Below are 19,441 nucleotides of genomic sequence, written 5' to 3' on the forward strand. Positions count from 1 at the left end.
GTCTGTGAGACTGTATCTCAGCATACGGTGCTGGGCTCCCAGAGGATTCCTACAGAGCTGTTGGTCTTCACTCTATATTGGGATCCCAAGGAGCTTAGTTCTGATACCAGCAAAGGCGATCCAGCAACGGCATGCTGAACTTCCCAATGAGGGAAGGCAAGCAGGCAGAGAATAGAAGCTTCCTGCTTCCACCAGAAGGTGTGGCCCAGATTTAGGATGGGTCTCCCACCTCCATTGATCCAAGAGAGAAAATTCCTCACAGCTATGCCCAGCTGTTTGGGTTTTAATTGATCCAGATGTGGTGAGTTGACCACCAAGGTTAACCATCTCGAGTTCGCGTCTTGTCAATCTGACACACAACCATACATCATGCTTCACATGTCCACACCAGATGACAATAACAAGCAGGTCTTAATTCTGCCTGACATGATATAACTCTCCCATGTAAAGCTGGATCCTTTATGTATTTTGGAATAGATGGCAACATCCCTTGAGGATGCCTTAGTCTTCGAGTGTCTCATAACCAAACTATGATATTATCTCAGTCTATAGTACATTACACGAGAGAGAGATAGAGGAAAGAAAAAGTATCTGCTTAATGTGAGTATGTGTGTGTGTATGTGTATGTGTGTATGTGTATGTGTGTATGTATGTGTGTTTGTGTATGTGTGTATGCGTGTGTATGTATGTGTGTTTGTGTATGTGTGTGTGTATGTATGTGTGTTTGTGTATGTGTGTTTGTGTATGTGTGTATGTGTGTGTATGTGTGTATGTGTGTATGTGTGTGTGTTTGTGTGTGTGAATGTGTGTATGTGTGTGTATGTGTGTGTTTGTGTGTATGTATGTGTGTGTTTGTATGTGTGTGTTTGTGTGTGTGTCTGTGTGTGTGTTTGTGTGTATGTATGTGTGTGTTTGTATGTGTGTGTTTGTATGTGTGTGTTTGTGTGTATGTGTTTGTATGTGTGTGTTTGTGTGTGTGTCTGTGTGTGTGTTTGTGTGTGTATATATGTGTGTGTTTGTATGTGTGTGTTTGTATGTGTGTGCTTGTGTGTGTACGTGTGTATGTATATGTGTGTATGTGTGTGTATGTGTGTGTATGTGTGTGTGTGTTGTACACAGTCTCAACAAAATGGTGCTCTGCATGTTTGTCTGTTATAACCTTGGTTTCTGCCTCTAGTCACAAGGCCTTAGCTAGTATCTATACCAGCTCTGCCCGGTTCTTCCCGTATTTCCAAATCCATTCTGTATTTCCCACATTCTCAGCAAGCATCTAAGCAGGTCTTAGTTCGTTTCCTCGAGGAGTGACCCATACCTGCTTTCTTGAAGGATCTGAGCCCTTTGTCATCCTGCCTGAACTGGATTTCTGTAGTTTCTCGTTGACTTTGATCATATGACACCATAGCACCATAGGATCTCTTATAGTCCAGGCACACTTTTCTTTACCTCCATTGTGGAGAAGCAATCCTCCTGGTAATCTATCTAGATTACACACGCATGCACACGCACGCACGCGCACACACACACACACACACACGCACACCAACACTGTTATTCTTTCCTTATTCTGTTGTTTCAGGGCAGTGATTCTTATCCTCCCTAATGCTGAACCTTTAATACAGTTCCTATGTTGTGGTGACCCCCCCCCCCATAAAATTACTTTGTAACTGTAATTTTGCTAGTGTTATGAATCATGATGTAAATATCTGTGTTATGTGATGATCTTAGGTGACCCTGTCAAAGGGTCATCTGATCCCATGGGGGTTGCCACCCATAGGTTGAGACTCCCTAATTTAAGGGGATCTGAAGCCTAAAGTGACGGGGGGGGGGGGAAAGTCTGAGCTTCAATGGATTTTTTTTCTTTTTTCTTTTTTTCTTTCTTTCTTTTTTTTTTTTTTGGTTCCTCTGTCTGGAACCAAACTTCTAGGTCAGCAGAACGAACTTAAGATCTTGGGAACAGGAACCAAAATGTTTCCTTGTGAGTCACTAGGAGATAATGAGTGGAACAATTCCTATTTCTACCATTTGATTTCTGGACCTATGTTCTGCCTATGGTGGAAACTGTACATTAATTCAAAGTACATACTTCATTCTGGAGAACCCTGCCCCAGCCCCCTGTCCCCCACAGGCTACTGCCACCTAACTGGTGACAGAACTGTGCCTTCAAAAGGCCATTCCACTGTCCCCTCAAGTCAGCTGTTCTAGAATGGCGGGGGAACATGTGTAAGGGCTGTGAATTCCTTGATTATGAGCCCACAGTCTTACTTTTCTAGCTGTGAGCTGAGTTCCTGGGTCAGAAGCAATGCTGTGGAATATCATGACAGTGGATAAGGCATTCTGTGCACAGATGGTAATGTTGGCAGAAGCATTATATGTAGGAAAGTCAACTCCGTAACCAGAATAAGTATCTCATCCAGTAAGAACAAACTGTTGCCCTTTCTATAAAGGATATGGTCTAGTGTTGGCAACCTGTCATCAAGTTACTGGCTGGTCACCCCTGGGACCAAGTGTTCATCACATGAATCGCCTGGAGACTGTCAGACTCAAACAACAGCATGGTACTAGGCTACTTCCTATTGTCACGACTCCATAACTGAGAAAATAAGCTAAAAGGAGGAAATCTCTCCTTGGGCTCGCAGTTTCAGAGATTTTTATCCTTGGCTAGCTGTCTGTGTGTTTAGAGACAGAGTATCATCGTGGGGAGCAAAGACAGAGAGAGGAAAGGACCTGACTCTTAACACCACTTCCCATATGCCTACTGCCAATGACCTAACTCCTTTCCACAAGGTTCCATTCTTCAAGGCTCTCCTCTGTCTCAGTAGGGCCAAGGCTGGGGAGTCAATCTTCAATGCTTTGCCTATAGGTGGCCTTAAAAATCCAAACCAACTCAGAATGGTGGCAACACCCCTGTAATCTCAGCACTTGGGGGCTGAAGCAGGGGAATCCCAGGTTAAATATCAGCCTGGACCAAATAGCAAAATCAGTCTCAGATTAAAAAGAGAATCCAAGTACTAACATTGTGCTTAGAGGCAGAGCATGGCTTTACTCTTCCTATGTCTTTCTCCTTCCACCCACGGGGTGCTGAAAGTTTTATTTACCTCTAACTTGCACCTACAGCTAAAGTAAGTTCTCTAAAGTCCAAATTAGATTTCCTTTTTCTGACAGTACCTTCCTAAGGAGGAAATGGTAAAGATGGCCCTGGCAACTGTAGACTCATAGCCTATTACGTTGTCTTAGGAGCCCCACTTGGGTCATGTGACCATCCCTGAACTAATCATGTGGTTGGGAGTTCTGACTCTTGCGCTAAGTCTGGGTCCACTGTAGATACCTTTAGGGGATGGAGACAGCCATATAAATCAGAGAACTGAGAAAGATTGGACCCCCCTTACGCAAAGAGGAACTTGGCTTTCGATGGAGTAATGAAGCAAGGGTAAGCAAGCACTTCAGATACTGGTTAAAACCTTTATTTTAAATACTTTTTTTTTTTAAGATTTATTTATTTATTCTATATGAGCACACTGTCGCTGTCTTCAGACACACCAGAAGATGGCATCAGATCCCATTACAGATGGTTATGAGCCGCCATGCAGTTGCTGGGATTTGAACTCAAGACCTCTGGGAGAGCAGTCGGTGCTCTAACCGCTGAGCCATCTCTCCACCCCCTGGTTAAAACCTTTTATCTCGCTTTTCCCTTTCTTTTTTTAAAACCTATTTGTCAGCATTCCCAGCATCTACCTTCATTCCTACGTAGAGCTTTGCCTCTGTCTCTCATCATATTGGCTGTTCCACTTGGAGTTTGTTTGAAAGCAGGTGGGTGGAAGAGGTGACGTATCCAGTGGACAGCATACTGACCTGGGAGAGAAGGTTTCAATGGACAGCATACTGTGTCCTGGAGTGGTTACTATGTGGCCAGGTAGATCTAGACATTCATGCAGACTGAAACTCAGAAGGGAGCTGGGTGAAGATATGTCAGGATTGCTGGGGAAGAGGTCACTGAAGCAAGAGGGCAGAAAACAAAGGAGAAAGTGGGAGGGGCTTGCAACAAGACTCTCAGATCTCAGAGGACATGGAGTGGGAGTGTGTGTGGGGGCGGGGAGGGAGGAATGGAGTAATATGGTGACTGGGATGTGCACCGGCTGGGATCAGAGGGACCCTGCCAGCATTACTGGACTGGGAGAAGGTACAGTAGATTGGAGAATGGATAAATTAGAGGGTGTGTGTAGAGAGGAGGAGGAGGAGGTCATCAGAAAGAAAAGTGAAAAGCACAGTGCTATAAGCCCATAATGCCAGCAGCACTCGGGAGCCCAAGAGAGAAAGTACAAGAGTTCATACCAGCCTGGGTTAGATAGAGAAACCTTGTCTGGAACAAACAAGGAAACAGAGGAGGAGGGTGTGGGGGTGGGGTGGGGCACAAGAACCTGAGAAGCCTGGAGTCAGAGGAACACCCCGATATAGATTCATTATTGTACCCCGGGAGCTGGGTGAGCAGAGCAGGGGTGGTCAGTCACTCAGTGTGTGTGGGCGAGAGGTGCTCTGTGGTATTTAAAATCTATTCTAAATATCAAATAAGAAGGATGAATTTTTAATGTCTGGCAGTACCCACACAGAGTAACCGGAGCTATAAAACACAGTGGACTTCTGATTTGTTAAAGGACCCGAGTCTATGTGACTGTGGGAAATTTCCATTGTCATAATTGGAGAGGTCTGTTTGTTGCATAGTAATTGGAGGTGAGGCCTCTCCTAGCAGTTCCAGGGGACCCCATGGTGTAAGTGGCTATTTGCCAGCAGGGTTGCTGGGAATTGCCTACCACAAGGTTACTTCTCCTGGCTCAGTTTCAACTGCAGGAAGCAGAAGATTCCCCTAGCTCTGGTCAAAGGTGTTTGGTTTTAGGAGAAAGAAAAAAAGGAGAAATGGCTTCTGTAAAAACAGGTGCCAGCATCTGGCCTTACAAGTCTGTGCTGAAACATGTAGGAAGTCCCCAGAGAACCCCAGTACCCTGAGCCATCCTCAGCCTTTTTGGATATGCTAAGACTGGTGTGGTGTGATGTGGTGTGGTGTGGTGTGGTGTGGTGTGGTGTGTGTGTGTGTGTGTTGGCCGGAAACATCTTCCAAGGTCATTAGCTCCTTCTGGTAAGTGCCACCCACTCATCCCACTCTGGTCTCCATTACAACCACTCAAGGGAGTTCCAGCGAGGCCACACCAGGGAACCAGGGCAGGGCTACTTGGTAGGAAACAAAATGCCAGCCAGCCAGTACTGATTTTTATATTCTATCTTTGCAGTCCAGATTTCAAATCCAGAGCGAGAGGCAGAGGCCACACAACAGAGAGTAGAAAGAGTAGAAAATGCTCACAAAAACAGTTGTTCTAGCAAGGACATGAGGGTTGGACGCGCTCACCTGCTTCCTTAGAAGACCATTTCACTATACGTCCGTCTTGCAGCATTCTGTCACTAAAAATTGAGTTAGCGAAATAGAAAGCCCAGGAGTCAATTATCATATACTCTCCCATATTAATTAAATTTGGAACACTGAATAATGGTACAGAAACATCTTTAAAATGCTAATCCATGCTTAATATTCACTGCCGGCACAGCGGGGGTGGGGGTGGGGTGGCATCTTGGATCGCACATATTTGGAATTCTGAAGATTAGACATCATCTTTGTGCATGGTCTCATTTGTGTAAGTCTGAGTGTGCGGTGGCTTCCTTTTCCTCTTGGGGTCCCCCCTTTCCTCAGTGGATCTTTCCCCTCTTCCTGTCACCTAGTCCAGTGGATGGGGCTCTCAGCTATTCTACGGTGCCTTCTCCATATCTCATGCATAGGAGTGGACCAGTAACCGAGGCTGGGATTTCCATCGGATAGACTAGTTTGCAAAGGACCAGTTCTTTCTAACTTCCTTCCACTTTACCGAAGTCTTAGAAACAGAAGCTCTATTGTTGTGGTTTGCCTTGGAGTTCTCTCTGAATTTGTAAAATAAAGGCAAGAGCTCGAGATTTGGGCAGAGGGAGGAGTCGGGAGCAAGAGGGGAGGAGATAGGAGGGGGAGGAGTCAGGAGGGAGGAGTCAGAAGGGGAGGAGTCAGGAGGAAGAGGAGTCAGGGGGAGGAGTCAGGGGAGGAGAAAGGAAAGAAGCAAGGAGAGAGTTGTCATGGGAGAAGGAGAAGCTGGAGACCTGGCAAATAAAAGGTGCAAGGAATGAGGGATTTGGGAGCTAGGAATAGGACAGTGTAGGGTGGATCTGCCCAATCTAGACGCTAGATTGTTTTCATATTAATTGAGTTGCGTTTTCTTTGTACTGGCCGATTCGGGTTGGAGAGGAAACTGCAACAAACTGCAACACTCTATCAAGAGGACAAGAGGGGTTGGGGATTTAGCTCAGTGGTAGAGCACTTGCCTAGCAAGTGCAAGGCCCTGGGTTCGGTCCCCAGCTCCGGAAAAAAAAAAAAAAAGAGGACAAGAGGCCTTAGGTTACTTACTCTGTGAAAGTCCCAACCTTCAGAAGAAGCCAGGCTGAAACACTCAGCCAACTGACAGATTCCTGACCGTATAATCTGTACTTCTAAACCAAGGTAAGTCTACTCATTGGCACACAAATAGTGTCCCAGTGTAAACATGGCTGTGCTTGTGGGTTTGTCTCCTTAGCCTTTCCTTGGGCTTCCTCTGCATCAGTATAGAGCCCATTCTCATTCATTTTTATAGCTCCTTGGTGCTCCACTGGACAGACGTACCAATGATAGTTTCTATTGATGGCCATTTGGGACAGATCCCAATCTTTTGAAATACACGTGCCGCTTCCTATTTTGCAGGGCAGATAGTCTCAGAAGCAGATTTCTGGGTTAAGTACACAGCTAGACACGTGATCTGCTAGACACGGGCTCTCCACAGAGAGCAGTGTGTCAAAGCCTTGGCTTCCTTACTGGCTTCCAGCAGCTTCTCTAGTTGTCTTAGTCACTGTTCTATTCCCGAGGAGAGACACATCACCAAGGCAAATCTTACAAAAGGAAGCATTTAACTGGGGGCTTGCTTATGGTTTCAGAGGCTAGTCCATTATTATTATGGTATGGAATAAGGTGACAAGCATGGTGCCGGAGAAGTAGCTAAAGCAGCAGCAGCATCAGAGAGAGAGAGAGAGAGAGAGAGAGAATGAGAATATGAGCACCTGAACCTGGCATATTTTCAAACCTCAAGCCCCACCCCCAGTGACACACTTCCTTTAACAAGTCCACACTTCACAGTCCTCTCAAGGAGCGCCTCCCTGGTGACTAAGCATCCAAACATGTGAGCCTATGAGGACCATTCTTACTCAATCCTTGGTTCACTTTCTCTCCTGTGTTTTAACCCTGCCCTCCTTCAGAAGGTGTGTAGGGACTGAAGGTCGCTCTCGAAGGATGCAAATTAACGGGAGATGCTGCCAACCACATCTGGGGCTATGAGAAATCATCTGTCTTAACATCGCCACAAGGAGAGAAAAGCCCACAGGACCAGAAGACCTCCCACATGCAAAGGAGCAAGTGTGGGCTGCAGGTGGCGATCTCATGGGGTTGCGTTTGAGGCTGGAGATGGGAAAACTCACTGAGAGAAACAAGACTCTTGTCACCCGCTATTAGCCGGAGGGTGGCTTAGGCTTGTCGGGTGATAAGAAGGCGTTTCAAATACGTGAATTGAATAACTCTAGTGTGCCTTCCTCCCCTTCACTCACACCCTACCTGCACAGCAGAAACCTGTTTGACTTTGTTGGGGGCATCTTCAGAACTGTTAGGTGAGTCGTTTAAGCACTTTTCCTTGGTCATTCTGCATCTAATAAGAATGATACATACAGAGAGCATCCTGAACTATATACATTCAACATTTTTTATTAGTGGATTAGTGGGGTTTTTTTCAGGTTACTAAAGAAATTACTATATTTAAAAATTAGTGAGTTTAGTAAAATTGTTCCTTAAAGCATCTGTTTTAGAATTCTTACTATAGAGTTGAAGGAACTACTAATTTTTTCGCCTCTGGAAAAAGAAAATACAAAAAAAAAAAAGAGTAAGATTTAAAAAAAATCCATGTAATTTGCTCTTATCTCCCCCAACCACTAGACTCAAATCACAAAGCAAGGATGGAGGAGTATGGCCATCCCTCTTTTTGTTGGGAGGACTTATCAGGTGCCCCTAAGAATCTTGAAACTGAGGGTGGTGCCACAGACCTGCAATCCCACACCTGATGCAGCAGGACTGAGTTTCAGGCCAGCCTGGGCTATTTAGCAAGACCCTGGTAGAAAGAAATAATAGGGAGAAAGGAAAGGAAAGGAGAGGGGAGGAGAGGAGAGGAGAGGAGAGGAGAGGAGAGGAGAGGAGAGGAGAGGAGAGGACAAGACAAGACAGGACAATGTTTGGTGAGATGGAGAGGTTACTCCCAGATAGGAGGCAAAGAAAGTCTGACTGTGAACAGAATAACAGTGGGTAAGGTTGTGCCCAGCAGAGAGGAACTTGAAGATGCCACTGGCTTCCAACAGGGCTGGCAGCCAACAAATACTGCAGTTCACCTGGAAAAATCAGAAGGCTAAATCACAGATTCTTCCCTACACACCCAGAAGAGGTCACAGCATCTTGGTTTGGGTCCAGATCTTTTACATAAGTTTTTATTTCATTAATTACTATTTTGTATGGGTGTGTGTGTGTGTGGTGTGTGTGTGTGTATGGGTGTGTGTGTGTGGTGTGTGTGTGTGTGTGGTGTGTGTGTGTATGTGTGTGTGTGTGTGTGTGTGTGTGTGTGTGTGTGTGTGTAGTTGCAGCAGGGAATGTGGAGGGTAGACTGCACATGTCCACAGCGTTCCTGTGAGGGTCAGAGAACAACTGTTGCTAAAATTCCTTCCCAGGGGGAGACATTAACATACCTACCCCTGTTTCCCTCCGAGGTCCCAAAGGCACCATTCCACCAAACTTCACTCTAGGGAACCAATGAGTTTATTGGGTTTCCTTACAGAGCAAAGTGAGGTGTTATCTACAAGGGTGTGGGCATTTCTCCCCACAAAAGGCTGAAGTAAAAGGCCTTACCCATCAGAAAGGAGGACTTCTCTACAGTCACATGGATGGAGTTCCCCTCAGTCTTCCCATTTCCAGCCTGTATACTCTAGGCCCTCCTTGAGGCCACATGTACATGACAGGTAGTAGGGAGTGGCTACATAGTCAGATAAGGGTCTCAAGACCCTTCCCACCACTCTAAGGGGGACTGTGAACAGTCAGTGAGCCTAGCTGGGGTGATCTGCTATAAGCAGGCACATCTAGATGCTTCAAGTTGGTGATTATTTGATTTATAGGATAGTCCTGTACAACACCTAATGACTCTCAGAAAGTCATTTCTTTCCCTTCACCCTAGGCTGCAGAAATGGATCTCAGGACAGCAGGCCTGCAAAACAAGTTTTGCCCAATAGACCATCTAGCTGGCTCTCTTTGTTTTGATGCAGTCTCAGGTAGCCCCGGTTGGCCAGGTAGTATCTGATGCCAAGGATGACTGTGAACTTCTGGTCCTCCTCACTCTCATGCCCTGGAGTGCTGAGGTTCCAGGCCTATAGGCCATGACTCCATTTTACCAGACGCAGGGGGGCAAACCTGGGGTCTCTGGAATGCTAAACCAGTACTCTATCTACTGGGCCACATTCCCAGCTACTTTGGTTGGCCCAGAAATACTGATTTTGAGCCCCTTTCCCTCTAGAATGTTGAAATGTATTTCTGCTATTTCAACCACCAAGCTTTTAGTCATTTGCTACCATGGCAAATTACCAGAAAAATTAATTAGCAGACTTTCTGATACTGTGATTATTATTATTATGGGGGTTTGCTACACCCCCTTGCTGCCTTTAAATATCTACTAGGGGTTTCTCCTCCACTTCCCTGTTCCCAGATAAAGGACACAGAAACCTTTAGATTTACAATCAGCTTAAAAGCACCAGAGCTAGGCAGATATCAACCCTCTGTGCGACTTTGTCTACTTCCCCGTGGTGATCCCCAAGATATCACTTACCACGTTCCACTCACGTGGTACTGTCCGTCCTGGCAGAGAGGGTGCGGTGGTGGAGCGGCTCAGGCTGTGGTGGCAGGAGCATGAGGCAGCTGGCCACATTCTATTCGTCGAGGACGCTGGGAGATGTGTGCTGGTGCTCAGCTGAACGTCTCCTTTCCCCTTCTTACCCGGTCTAGGATGGCAGCCCGAGGATGGTGCTGCCTACATTCAGGCTGGGTCTCCTATGTAAACCTGTCTGGGAACACCCAGGGCTATGTCTCTTAGGCGATCCCGGGTCCTACCATGTTGGCATTGAGTATCCACCATCACAGGCTAAAATATGCTTTGAAAATAATGTACCTCCTCATCCAGGCTTGAGGTACAGCTTCCTCCGGGCTTCAGAGTCCTGCAGGTGGGAGGCAGGAGCTCTGAAGAGGTGGCACGAACTTGTATGGCTAACAGTCTCTGCTTTGAGCTGGCCCCACGGCCACTTCTTACAGTAAGCCTATGTAAAATACATGGCCAAGTGCGGAATCCCCCGGGGCAGCAACACTAGAGAGATAGGGAGATGAAAACCAATGGACCAAGATGCCATGTCCCCATTCCCTGAAAAAAGATAGCTAGTCTCAAAAAAGTAGTAAGTAAAAGCTCCCCATGCCAGGACTGCTGAAGAGGCGAGAGCTAATCCTTCAGCTAGTGGCTAAACTGATACTTATGTATTGAATGGGGACTCTCAAGTGGACCTAGGGAGGTCTTGTTCCTTTGTTGGTTGCAGAAGTAAACCTAAAATCTACTTTTGATTTCAGGGGACTGGCACTAAATAAGATGATGACCCAATGAATTCACAATAGTCAAATATGAAATAGAGTTACTGTGAGTGAGAGCCAGCAGAAACACTGGTCAGTACTACTCAAATGTTTAGATGTTAAAATTGACACACTGTATAGTAGTTAGTTAAGACAATGGGCAAGGTTAAGACAATGGGCGGTGATACATATCTTTAGTTGCAACATTCAGGAGGCAGCGGCAAGAGGGTTGCTGTAAGTTCAAAGCCAGCCTGGTATACATAGTGAATGCTAAGCCAACCAGGGGTACACAGAGCAAGACCCTCTCTCAACAAATATAACAAGAAATTAAAAATTAATTATGAGACGTTTGATCAAGAGGCTGGGATATAACTCAGCGGTAGTGGGCTTGCTTAGTACATGTAGGGCCGTAGGACTTAGTCCTCAGCAGTGTTAAGAAATAGATAATAAAATAAACGATAGAAACAGAGCCAGAAACTATCAAGAATGATGACCGCCCCCATCCCCTGTTAAAACAAGCAAAAAGAATGATAGAATTGTTTTGGAAAAGAGTTTTTTTTTTTAAAGCTTATAATTGTTCAATCAAAACTCAGTTGCTGAGTTAAACGGAAAATTAGACTCAATGAAATAATTCTTTAATAAAGTGGGGGGGGGGGAGTTGAAGAATTCATTGGAAATTTAGCAGAGAGAAAGGAGCTAGAGTCCGTGAAGGCAGCTGACAGAAGGAAGGGAACCGAAAGACGCAATTAGCTGAGTTCCAGAAGAACAGAACATAGAGAGTGGGCAAGAGGTCTAAATGAAGACATAAGAGCCAAGTGTTCTCCAGGGTTTATAAAAGATTTAAATCCACATAAGTGCAAGGGGTTTGAGGCAAAGAAAAACAAAAGTCCCAGGTGTGGAAATAATAGAGTTTGGAACACCAAGATCCTGAAAGCAGATATGGCAACCTAATTAGACCAAGAGCAGGCATTTCATCTCCAACAATGGGAGCTTGACTGGAGAGGCATAGCTCCAACCCGCTGAGACTGGGACACATTCCACAAGGACTTTGAGTCATGCACCATCTCGTCATGTGTCAAGGAAGGGCTAGGGGAGATGTTTTCAGATGAATGAAGCTTGAGTTTATCTCTCTTGATTCTTCACAAAGTCATTTAAAAGGACCAACTTCTAGAAAAGATGACCCTAGAGAAACATATAAAAAACGAGGAAGCTAAATGTGGAAAAGGCACCGACAAACTATATTGGCAAAGCTTTAAAGGTTGTATAATAATAATGTCCGATTTGCAGTAAGAGAGAGGGTGGGTCAGTGGGGAGGAGGGAGTGTAGCTCTCTTGCCTTGCTCTCCTGTGGCTCCAGGTGTAATGTTTCATCATCACAAATATAATTCAGAATGAAACTTAATATCAATACTGAATAAGGGATTTAAAAAAAGTAATACTAAGCATAACCCAACAACAGTGTTTTACCTAGTCATGGTGGCACATGCATTTAATCCCAGCACTTGGGAGGCTTGGTGAACTTCTGGTTCAAAGCCAGCCTGATCTATAGCCTGAGTTCCAGGAGAGCCAGAATGACACAGAGAATCCCTGACTGGGAAAAATGAAACCAAAATCAGCCAAATAGATAAAAGCAAAACCCAGCGTTTTTTTTTTTCTCAGAAGTGGGGACATAACTCTGACTTATTACCTTAGGCACAGGTAAAGAGTCAAGTGCAACCTGTGAAAGAATAGAAATGCGGGCTTGCTTGTCAATCAGGAGAAGCAGCACAGTAGGAAGGCAATAAGCAGAACACTCCTTAATACAAACTCTCAGAGGAGGAGAAGGGTACACAGTAACATGGGGCAGGTGTGTATCTTAGACATGATGATTTTTGAAGGAGGAAGTCACTCACACAGCCAGTCAGAGGGCAGATGCTTTGTCAATTGAGCGAATAAGGCATCATACGTTTAAATCTTGGTATTTTGTTATTTTTAGAGTGCCAGAATCGATGGGTCTTCAAAATATATTTTTGGAAGGTCTTCAAAAAAAAAAAAAAGTACAGGTCTTCAAAATGTACTTTGTAAAAACCTCATAAAATCTTAGCTCCTTTTATATAAAAGTAGTTATCTGCAAGTCATATGCTGTTATCTACATCTGTAACTGTCAAAAACCCAACGTTAGTCTAGTGCCAGGGAAGTTTCAGTGATCTCCCAAAACAGAGACAGGAGCCAATCTGATGCAACTCACAGAAGGGTCTTTATTCTATTCCAGCTAGCTTGCCCCCCTACTCCCCAACCGCACCATCGTCACACAGGGGATGGGCTGGTAACCTGGGGGTGGGCTTGTAACCTGGCAGTGCAGGTTTGTTGGGGGAATAACCTGGAAATGCTGGTCTTGTGGAGGTGTAACCTGGAGACACCGGTCTTCTTGAGGATTAGCCTAGAGACTGGGGCTAGGCTCGGGTTTTGTTGTGGGGTAACTTGGAAACTAATGCTAGGAACCAGCGTGTTTAGTTTACCTGAGTTCAAACTTAAGTCAGGTTCTCTACAATGGAGTCTGAACTTAAAAGATTTGGCCTCTCACTAGTTATTTTTTTTTTTTTCATATAATCACAAACACCTTGATTTTTCAAGGTTTTCTGGGACTCGAGGAATGTTGCTAAACTCCACGGTGACACCAGCCTTTCCCAGCTTTTCCTGGTCTGTCACCATTTTCAACATGTCTTCCTAGGAAAACATGGGTTTTCCCACTTGGGGAAAAAAATCAGCTTTAACTGATGAACCCATGCAAATTTGTGGTATACCACATTATTCTATACTATGGTTTTCCCAGATGGGATTAAGACTCCCAGAATTTGGGGCTGGGGATTTAGCTCAGTGGTAGAGCGCTTACCTAGGAAGCACAAGGCCCTGGGTTCGGTCCCCAGCTCCGAAAAAAAGAACCAAAAAAAAAAAAATGTAAAAAAGACTCCCAGAATTCTACTAGACAACTCGGTAACCTGCACACCGGCAGCTCAGCCTTAACCCGTCACCTGTTTGTGACTACCTTTCTCATTTGAAACGTGTGCTTGCTAAAACTTCATTTTTGATGATCCCACTGAGGATCATCTGCCAAACACCCCTCAAATATCAAGTCTAAAGTGTCTAAGACAAAACACAACAGCTTTCAGAAGAGAAGCCACTGCGTGGTCTCTGAATAGACGTGAAGCTGATGGGGGAGAACTGATTGTTTTACCTGATAACGTTGTGTAGTTTCTCTTAGCTATCCTTTTCCACCAACCCTGCCCATAACAACCCCGAGATCCCTGGGCAACGCTGATGGATATCCCCCCACGAAAGGGTAGATGTTCACATCCTAGCTTACTCTACAAAAGATCTGTGCGTGCTTGTAATATATAGTTTCTTCTCAAGTGAAAAAAAGAAGGGAATTGGAGCTATCAAAATGTACAAGTGCAAAAATAAGGCCCCGCTCCAGGGGCCCCTAACCCTTGCCGTGTTTTAGAATCATCTGGAGAGCCTTAAAACCAACCCCAGTATTAGTTACATTCTGGGTTGGTGGATCCTCAGGTGTTTCTCTGTGTAGCAGTCTGGGAGCTGTTGGCTTAGGATCCGGGTCTCAAGTTAACCTGCATGTGAGGGTCACCTGGGCTGCTACGGTAATCACTGACCCCTGCCCTCCTCCACTGACCCCTCCCCCTCCCCATGAGGACAACCCGACCTTTGGTCTATTGTTAAAGCTCCCCAGATGCCCTTTAATGTGCATCAAGTGTACAAGACCATCGGTGTGGGGAAGCTGATAACCAGCCGCCGCCAAGGAGACGATAGTTTTAAGTGGGTTCTTTTATGGCTTAATGCTCTACATCTCTGGGAAGCCAAAGTAACTAGGAAAAAAAAATCACAATCAAGTAAAACTTTTCGGTCATCCACAATGCAAAAACTCATCAGTTCCTTAAAAGACAATAAGGTTTCTTTATTATCCATATAGTAAATATCCACATAGTAAATAAATGTTCTGTTTGAGCCTGTTCACAGAGGACCTTGAACGATGTCGCAGATTATGATTTCGTAAACATGTCGTAAACGATATGTGTAGTTCAATATGAACGGTTGCTGACTCTTCCTTTGAGAATGTAACACATGCATACACTATTTTGATCACAGTCATGCCCCACTTCTACTATCTGCCCCTCAGTGACTGTCAAGGGCGTGACCCACACTGCAGGTGGCACTGGCTGTGATGGGAGCGGGAGGGAGCAGGATGACAAGAGGTTGGATGAGAAAGTTTGACAGCCCTCTACAGTATCTGGATGACTGTGCCTGTTGTCTGACTTTACCCGGAGAGATGAACAGATGTGTCTTCATCTCAGATAGGACACGATGAAACAGTTCCTCCTGACATAGCTTGGGGAACCGATGAGTTTATCGGGATTACTCAAAGGAACTTGAGTGACTCAAAGTCAGCTGCACCTCGGAAAAGCCCATCTATACTATCAGAAGGCAGCGTCCCTACAGCTCCCTGCCCAACTTGCAGGCACTGCTGGTCTTCCCTTCGGGAACTTACTGTTCTCAGTAAGCCTTGCAGCTGTCTGAGCCAGTCTGAGGAGCCTCCCTCCCGGAGAGAATGTTTCGGTTTAGAGAGAATAGTTATTTAAGTCGGCCTCACCTCTAGAATGACAATGATAATTTTTCTTAAAATTTGTTTTATTTATACGTATGTCTGCATGGCTGGACGTGTGTGAAGACAGAGGAGCTCATTTGATCCCTTGGATCTGGAGTTGCAGGCATCGCAGGAGGATGGGCTTGTTACCGAATCATCTCTCAAGCCCCTGGAAACAGTTTCCTTTCAGGAAATTTAAAGAGTTCATCGCCCTTGCCCCATAACACAACGTGAACTGCAAATTTGACAAAGGCCTGCTCGTATATGTTGAGAAGCAATGACTTTCATTTATGTGGGTCATAGACACATAGAAGGTCGTCTGAAATTGTGTGTGTGTGTGTGTGTGTGTGTGTGTGTGTGTGTGTGTGTGTGTACCTTTTATTAAAAAGAAAAATAACATAGGTTTCATGGAAATCCTTGGCATGAAAAAGCCCAGGACAGCATTGGTCTATGACATGTGTGCTTTCACAATTTTTATTTCTTAGTAGGGATTGAGGGGCTCATGTTAGGGCTCATGTTAGGTCTCAAACCCAGGACAGATGGCTGAGGTGCCCATTTAACATATCAAAGTCAATGGGGGGGACAGGTTCTCTGGTCTCCCAGCATCCCTCAGTCCCTACTTGTTACAGGGTATGGTTAGCACACCCCCACTCAGTACCCTAAAGTTTTCCAGCCCAGGGGCTGGGCTTCCTTTCCCCCAACTACCCGGTTTTTTCATCTACTCCTTTGGCCCTGGCTGTCTTGGCTGGAAGTTGCTCCCTGTGTCCCCACCCCGTCCCCCATCTCAGGGTCATGTCCACTCCGGACTCTCCCAGATGTCCCTGTCTTTGGCCATGCTCTCCCACATATTTATAGTAAACTTTCTCCACCATACTTAGGAGCTTTTCTCCCCCACCCCCGTGCCTCCCTCCCCCTCCTTCCTTCCCCCCTTCCCTCTCTGAGCAGTGTGCTGATTCCATGGGGCTGACTTCAAAGGAAAGTCATCACATTGGGACACATTGCAATGGAGAAAAGAGAGGACTTATGTTTGGGGCTGGTGCAACATCCTTCGTTTTGATTTGCAGGTGCACAGCAAGTACTTGGCCGCTTAGCAGGGACAGGCGAGCTGAGTCAGTTGATCTTGTGAGTTCTCTCTTCCTTCAGTGAAAATCCTAAGCACCCAGACAATACCAGACACTCTGGTGCTTTCTATTTAAAGACAAACAAAATGTTCTTCCTGTTTTCTTTTCTAATTTACCACTGCACTCAACATTTAAATTTAAGGAGCAAACGGCTTCCTTTTTTTTTTTTTTTTTTTTTTTTTTGGGACAGTGTCTCTCTGTATAGCTGATTGTCCTGAATTTACCATGCAGACCTAGCTGTTCCTCGAACACACTAAGATCCGGTCTGCCTCTGCCTCCCGGGTGCTGGGATTAAAGGCACGCCCCGCCACGCCCCTCTCCTAGGAAAGACTTCTTGAAAAAAGTAGAGTGACGAATTCCTAAACATCGAAGGATTAAATGAAGGGCTTGCTAGAGAAACTCCCTATCTGGAACGTGGGAAGATTCCTACGGTGGCTAATAAGACATCTCCATCGTTTGCGTTTGTAAAGGACAAACTTAAACTTGAATTTGGTATTTCGCGTTGTGCCTCACAAAACGAGCTTTTATCAAAGAACTAGGCAGCCGGTTTCAAGTGGGTGGGTGTGTACTTAGCGCGGGCGCAGAGTTGGTTTTGTTCCCAGTTGAGTTGACACCAGCAATGGCGACTCACGGCCACACCGGGGCAGCCTCTCCAAGGCTGGCCGCCCGGCCAGGAAAATCGCTTTGGTGAGCTGAAGCTCTTAGCCAAGTCTGGCCTGCCATAGCTGCCAAGAATTTAAAGGGGGTCTAGAAACATGCATCTTCGCTCTTTTTTAGAGCTCCTGGAGACTCTGTGTTAAAAAGGAAAAAAGAAAAAGAGAAAAAGACGGGCATAGTGGTTTTGTTGTTGTTTCACGGTGTCTTCACGGTCCCCTAAGGTCCACTCTACGGGTACCCAAAACAGAAAGAAGCGGGGCAAGAGGAGGGTCAACCCGGCAGGCCCAGCCCGCCAGGGCGCGCCCCAGCTCAGCACTGTGCGCCGGGTGACCCAGGAGGCGCGGGGGTGGGGTGGGCGTGGGGCGAAACACCACCACCCCCGCGGCCCGCCCCCCAGCCCGGCCTGTGATTGGCTTGGGGGGCGCGAGTGCCCGCCCCGGCGAGCGGGAGGGTCCCCTTGGGCGCCGGGCGGCGCAGGCGGGGCGGGGAGAGCCGGCCGGGCGGAGCAGGCGAGGGGCGGGCGCGCGGGTCCCGGGGATCGCCGAGCGGGCTTGGGGGAGGCCGGGAGAGCCATCAACCGGGGCGGGAGCCCGGCGGGCTCAGCACAGAGAGGGGAGAGCTCCGGGCCAGCTGCCGTTCGGCGCGCTCTCGGAGCCGCCAGTCCGCGCGTCTCCGCAGCCTTCCGGGAGGAAGCGGCGCCGCGGCCGGGTGCAGCCTCACCTGCCGGCCCTTCCCCGCCGGGCGGCGCAGAAGGACAGAGGGTCGCGGCCCCGCGACGCACTTCAGCCCGTCGCAGCGTCTAGGACCCCGCGCGGGACGCCGGCTCCATGGCGACCGGGCTCGGGGAGCCTATCTACGGACTTTCGGAAGAGGAGGTGAGTTCCTGCCCAGAGCGCTGTGAGGAGGGGACAGGGCCCACTCTGCTGTGAGCGTCCCCCGCCAGCAGGGGCTTCGGGACTACGGGTGATCCCGAGCGGTCCCGGGCAGTGGGTGGCTTGGTCCTCCCTCTTCACCCGGGCGGTGCGCTTCGCCCGTGGCTCTCGGGGTGGGCGGAGGCCGCGTGCGCCGCTGCCCCGCGGGTCCCTTTCCTCTGCAAGCTGTCTCTCGGGGCGGTTGGGCAACTTTTCTGGACTACGCTCCTGCAACCCGGAGTCCGTGACGTGTGTCACGTCTAGGTGGCCGCAGGGGTCTTTGCGTGGTGCCGGCGATCTGGGGGCTGCTAAGGAGCCTAGTGGTGTCTTCCCCCGGGACTTTTCTTGCTAATGGGCGCTCCGTAGCGGATGTGTGCAGATCCCGGCAAGAGTGAGGGACACCGGAGAGTTGCGTGCGGCTGACCCTGCTCTTGCAAAGTCTGGAGCTGGGATTGTGTGTTTCAGAGTCTCTTATTTTGGTGTGTGGAGGTGATCTGGGGAGGAGGCAGGTGCTGCAGGAAACTTAGGGGAAGCTTGCAACCCTGCCATTTCTCTCCGGTCCGGAGGATTCAAAGCCCGGCATCTCTGGGGTGGGTGGAGAGAAGAAAGCTCCATTGATCTCTTTTATTAATAAAACGAATGAAATAAGCCACACCCCCAAACGGTCGGTTTGACTGGAGAGGGCTTTGTTTTTAAAAACCCTACTCGCTCATCGCGGTCCCCACTCCCCCTTTTGAAACGATCCTGCTAAATCACTGCTCAGCCCTCACTCGACCAGCCATTCTCGACTCTTATTGGTGTGTTGCTCTGCCAAAAAGGGGGGTGGGAGGCCTGTCGCGGGCGCGGAGTGACAGGCAGGCTGGATGGAGCAGGTAGGAGTGGTTCACCATCTGGCGGGGTGCGCGCCCAGGTCTGGCTCCCCTTTCGAGAGGTGAATTTACAACCCATGAAGCATTACTCAGCAGGGAGGTATTTCCTATCCTGGTTGTGCATTTCATGAAAAGTGGATGCCTGGAAATTTGGGCTTTCTCGGTCTCTCTTACCCTCCCTCCTTTCTTTCTGAGGTTCCCTCTTTCTCTGGTGATGGGGGTGGGGTTTAAAGGGAGTCTATTATCTGAGACAGGCTCACGTTGTGGCTTTGCTTTTTCCCTGCTGGCATGGGGTGTGTGTGTGTGTGTGTGTGTGTGTGTGTGTGTGTGTGTGTGTGTGTTCTACCTAAGTGTGGAATGAAATGGGTATCTTGTGGAAGGCAGGGCGTGTAGGGGTTGATTTTATTTTATTTTTTGATAGTGCTGGATAAGCTTACTGGACTGCTTGTGATCAAAGAATGA

The 19,441-nt window shown here is 47.3% G+C and overlaps 1 protein-coding gene across 6 annotated transcripts in view; it reads left to right on the plus strand.

Annotated features, from left to right (window-relative positions):
* The first annotated feature begins 17,683 nt into the window (after positions 1 to 17,683).
* Positions 17,684 to 19,441, plus strand: part of Nedd4l (NEDD4 like E3 ubiquitin protein ligase) — a 332,826-nt gene continuing 331,068 nt past the window's right edge. For 5 of the 6 annotated variants that reach the window (XM_087592401.1, XM_087592381.1, XM_087592408.1 and 2 more), the window contains exon 1: positions 17,684 to 18,074. Coding sequence is in view for 5 of the 6 variants with exons in the window: in XM_087592381.1 (XP_087448507.1) it covers positions 18,027 to 18,074 (48 nt within the window). In the remaining variant the exon portion in view is untranslated. 6 annotated transcript variants of the gene reach the window in all.

Source organism: Rattus norvegicus, chromosome 18 (assembly GCF_021556685.1).
Source record: "Rattus norvegicus strain SHRSP/BbbUtx chromosome 18, alternate assembly SHRSP_T2T, whole genome shotgun sequence".
In the NCBI taxonomy this organism is placed as follows: domain Eukaryota; kingdom Metazoa; phylum Chordata; class Mammalia; order Rodentia; family Muridae; genus Rattus; species Rattus norvegicus.